Source organism: Otolemur garnettii, unplaced genomic scaffold, assembly GCF_000181295.1.
Source record: "Otolemur garnettii isolate 467f Iridium unplaced genomic scaffold, OtoGar3 scaffold00094, whole genome shotgun sequence".
Classification (NCBI taxonomy): domain Eukaryota; kingdom Metazoa; phylum Chordata; class Mammalia; order Primates; family Galagidae; genus Otolemur; species Otolemur garnettii.
The window spans coordinates 5,819,997-5,824,923 of record NW_003852489.1 but is presented as its reverse complement, the minus strand read 5'-3'; the positions used below and the strand labels follow the sequence as shown (position 1 = coordinate 5,824,923).

General features: G+C 47.2%; 1 protein-coding gene across 2 annotated transcripts in view; it reads right to left on the bottom strand.

Moving 5' to 3' along the window:
- Positions 1 to 3,657, bottom strand: part of USP32 (ubiquitin specific peptidase 32) — a 223,695-nt gene extending 220,038 nt beyond the window's left edge. Inside the window, exon 1 of one of the 2 annotated variants that reach the window (XM_023516587.1) lies at positions 3,400 to 3,657. In XM_023516587.1, coding sequence (XP_023372355.1) covers positions 3,400 to 3,457 — 58 coding nt within the window. In that variant the 5' untranslated portion in view covers positions 3,458 to 3,657. The remainder of the gene's footprint in view (positions 1 to 3,399) is intronic. The other variant, XM_003795603.3, reaches the window with a different exon arrangement.
- Between the last annotated feature and the right edge of the window lie 1,270 nt (positions 3,658 to 4,927).

Below are 4,927 nucleotides of genomic sequence, written 5' to 3'. Positions count from 1 at the left end.
GTGGGCGCCTGTAATCCCAGCTATTTGGGAGGTGGAGGCAGGAGAATCGCTTGAGCCCAGGAGTTGGAGGCTGCTGTGACCTGTGAGGCCACAGCACTCTACCCAGAGTGACAGCTTGAAGCTCTGTCTCAAAAAGAAAAAAAAGAACTATTTTAATTCAGACAATTCTGGCACCAAAAAAAAAGTCTTACAATACTTAATTTCCAGAAGGATGAAAAAAAGAGAAGAAAAGAAGAAATATGAAAGAAGTGGTGGACATATTTAAGGTTTCTTGGAGTTCTAAACCTCTCTAAATCACAACTCAGCTTTCATTTAACATTTTTTGAACACTGTCTTCTAAGTATTTAGAATACATTTTTAATAATATACAACCCATAAACTGACACAAGAAGGAGATGAAATAAACAGAGGAACAGAACTGGTAAAATTCTCAGTATCCATGAAATACAACAGGTATACTTCCTTAGAAAACACATGCACTATAAACAGAGTCAAGTTTTTCCTTGTGTTCTATCAAGATACTTAAGAAAGACAGATACAAGCCAAAAATAAAAGCTACCACTAGTATATCCCCCTAAAAATGTTTAAAGTACACTTTCAGAAAACCATTAAGGTTAATACAACTGACATGCAAACTAGTAACATGCAAAACCATCTTCTACATTTCCTAAAATGTAAGTGAATTCAGGAGACTGCCCTTCCACTCAGGTCCAGTTAAGTGTTATCTGTCAATAACAGAACACTTCATTTCCAAGGCCCCACTTTGCAAGATAAACTGCCTTCAATTCCACGTTCATATGTGGTAATATATACCTATTTTTTTAATACTACCTAATTATGGTTAGGCATTCTTTTTTTTTTTTTTTGTAGAGACAGAGTTTCACTTTATCATCCTTGGTAGAGTGTCCTGGCATCACACAGTTCACAGCAACCTCCAACTCCCAGGCTTAGGCAATTCTCTTGCCTCAGCCTCCCAAGTAGCGGGGACTACAGGCACCCACCACAACACCCGGCTATTTTTTTGTTGCAATTTGGCAGCGGCCAGGTTTGAATCCGCCACCCTTGGTATATGGGGCCAGCACCCTACCCACTAAGCCACAGGCACCACCCCCAGGTTAGGTATTCTTTAGTGCTCAATAATTTTAAGTTAAATCAACAGGACAAGTATTTCAGTAGTTTTATCAAGTTTGTTTCTCATTGGTACAATGATACATATAAATGTGTCTGTCAAAGTCTATCTGCTCCCTCCCCCACTCACCTCATACAATATAAACAAGTAGATAAAACCATCGATGGATGGAAATTTTAGTACCTATTTATATTATTCAAGTACCAAAAAAAGGTTCTCAAACCATTTTTCAGCTCTATCAAAAGCTTTATAAACTTTCTGTAACCTTACTGAAAGATATTCTATATTAAAATCTGACATTTACTAGAGCAAACAATATCACAAATCACCCAAAAATGGGTAAATGAGTTACCCATTTTAAAATAAAAGGTTCTTGGTTTACATTTAGAAATGCCATTTTATCAACTTGCTTCTCTCTTCCACTTTAATTTTTATCTGAAGCAAAACTGGTAAGACAAACTCATTCAAAGAATAGTTATAAATGTGGTTTTAACAAATATTTTGCTACCTCTACAAATACATGTTTTGGAACTCAACAAGCAGATACTTCATAACAAAATGATCAAAAACCTTCAGACAAATCAGTTTATAATGCACAGTTAAACTACATTTACAAACATACAATGTTAGTTTGATATAAGATTAATCAGGTTAGAGTTAAATAAATGTTTAATTTATAATTTCTCTAAGCCAGGTACATCACTGGCATTCACACCCTAAAGCTTAAGAAACACTTCTGAACCTTTCAGTTGTAAATCAGTTTGGCTACAGTCCTCCTTCATGCCAAGTAAGTCACTGCCTAATTGAGGCCAGATCTGTCAGGCTCAACAGCATCCCGGAAATGACTTAGCCTAGTAGGGCTGGAAACACATCAAGAATTTGGAATATTTCTCATATTGGATAAGGGGAAGAAAGTTCAAATGAGATTGTCCACGAGAACAATCATTATACTGTTCCACAGGAGAAAAGACATAAAAAGCTTTTTTGTTGTTATTCTGATAAATCCACACCAATATATCTAAATTCTGTATCCTGTCAGGTGATGGCCCCCTGAACTTATCCCTTTTCTCCTATACATAAACAAGAGTTCACTTCTAAAGTCTGATTGTGAACGCCTGTCCTTTCACCTAATTTTCATTTTATATCCTTTGCTACTAAAACTACCTGGAGCATGGCTGGTTTCCTGACTTTAGAAACCTGTTAACAATAATGCCTAACACCTAATCTTAATGTTTTTCACTTCTAACCAAGAATATCCATTGAATGTCTAAAAGAAATGCAAGCACACAGACACACACATTCAAATCCCAGCCATAACATTCCGGCCATCGACGGTGAACAGACACTTGCAGCTAGCCGGTCCTGCTCAGGGACAGCAGGACCAGGGTGAGCGGTAGGGGGTTGGGGGTGTGAATAATATACTGTGTGCCTCACGGACCCTAGGCAAAAGGCCAGGAGTAGCAGTGAGACCGATCTGGTCTCCAAACCGGGCTATTACACAGTATCAGAACGCCGGACCCCCGAATGCCATTTTATGGGAGGGGTTAAGAACTGGGAATCAAACGCAGTAAAAGGCCCTCTGGTCAACCACCGAGGAGATGAAACCTAAGACAAGGTCTTGTGGCAGAGCCAGTTGGCAAGTCGCATCTCACCTCAAACACAACTCAATTTCAGGTCGTTCTTATCAAAGTCAGCCGCTCAAAGGGTAAGGGGTGGCAGGAGTAGACGGTCAAAGCCCCCAAGAGACTGTCAAAGGCCCTTGGGAAGAGACTCCCCCACAGGCAGGGGCTCCAGGGTAGCGGAGAGAAGAGCGCTTTGTAGCCGCCTCCTCTCTCCCTTCCAGCTGAGGCTGTTAGGAAGCAGGTTAGGGTGTTGTTGGGAGGTTTTTATGGAGTGATATGAGAAAATGGCTGTGAAGGATGAGGGGCACTGGAATGGCTGGAGCCACCCAAGAAAAGAGGGCGAGGAAGACTTCCTGGACACATCCAGCACAACAATGCCACCAGAAACACCGGCATTGATTACCCTGCCAGAGCCTGATGCCTCTATCTCGGGGAAAGCTTCGCCCCCCTCCATACGGTCCCAATTCCCAAACACAGCTTCCCACCTGACCTCACTCCCCCACGATATTCCCCAGCGCCAGCTACCTGTCCCTTCCACCTCCGGCGCTCCACGCCCTCAACCTCCCCTCTTCCTCGGCCGGTCACCCACCCTCCGGCCAGCCCGTCGCGGGCCTCCCCGGCAGCTCGCCCAGACCCCTCCCCCCTCACCTCTCCTCAGCGCCTCCTCGTAGCTGAGGAATCCGATCCGTGACTCCTTGGCGCCCATGCTCCCTTCATCCCCTCGGCCGGGGGTCGGAGCCCGATCTCGCCCCCACCCCCCTCCCGCCTTCTCCTCGGCGTCCCTGGGTGACGGTGTCGGCGTCCCTCGCCCCCACCTCCCCCCACACTAACAAGTGCGGCTTCTGCCCCGGCGGCTCCTCCCGGCCGCCGCCACCGCCCCCATGCCGAATCACGTGACCCGCTTCCACCCCGCCCCCTTCCCCTCCCTTCTACTCCGCCCTTCTTCTCTCGCCTCCTTCCCCTTCCCTCCTCACGCCCTCTTCCCACCCCCGCCCCCTTCCCGCCAACCCCGCCGAGGGTCACCTGACCCCAGGCCGCGGATTGTTCCGGGTAATGGCCGCCCAGGGCCACACACTCCGCCCCGCCCCGCCCCACGCTAACCGCGCAGAAGCGGAGGGGAGGGGCCGCATCGTCGCACGGAACGCGTCACCCCCACCTTCCCGCCAATCCCGAGCCGCAAGGGCAGCGACTTCCGGGGCGTCGGAGGACCACCCCGCCCGACCGACCGCGAGCCCTGGTGCTCGGCGGGCGGGGGGCGGGGGCCCAAAGAGTGTCGGTTAGCGAGGCAGCGGCGCGAGACTCATCTTGGAGGGCAAGTGGAATCTTAGGGCAGCGGGGTTTGAGGGATATGGTTTATGAGAGAAAGCAGTGGGGAGGCGAGAAATTTGCTCACGTTGAGGAAATTTTGGACGGGGAGGGAGTGGGGAAAGGAAAGAAGAATCTCAGGGCTTTCCTGTGACGAAAGAATTCTTCCTCTAGCGGAGAGTCCCCTAAGGAAAGTGAATCTTGTAACGAAGTTGGGAGTATTTTCTTCGTTTCCCCCCTCCCCCCGGCAGAGGACTGTCCTTTCGCAGCCCCCAGCCCGCCGGCCCGCAGCCTCCGCTCGGGGCCTGCCCCTTGGCAGACTGGACGTCGTCAGCCAGGCTTTTCCCAGAGTTGCTGTCCGCCGGAAACGTCAGTTACAAGGCTTAGAATGAAGTACCTTGCTTTTTAAAAAAAATATGCATAACAAAACTTTTTTAGTATACATAACAATTTATCATTATAAATGTCATTAAGAACTTTTACTTTATTGTGCAGCCACTGCCACCACCCATCTCCGGAAGTTTTTTCATCTTGCAGAACTGAAACTGCCCATTAAACAGCACCTCCTCGTCCCTCATCCCACCAGGCCTTGGCAGCCACTATTCTACTTTCTGTTAACTTGGCTAATCTTAAGTATTTCATGAGTGAGACAGCCGTTTCCTTTTGTGACTGGCTTATTTCACTTAGAATAGTGTCTTCCAGGTTCATTGTGTTGGAGCATGTGTCAGAATTTCCCAGATCTGCCTCTGGGTATTCATACCCAAAAGAATTGGAAGCAGGGATGTGAACAGCTATTCTGTGCACCCATGGTTTATCGCAGGATTATTTGCAATAGCCAAAAGGTGGAAACAACCCGAATGTCATGAATGGA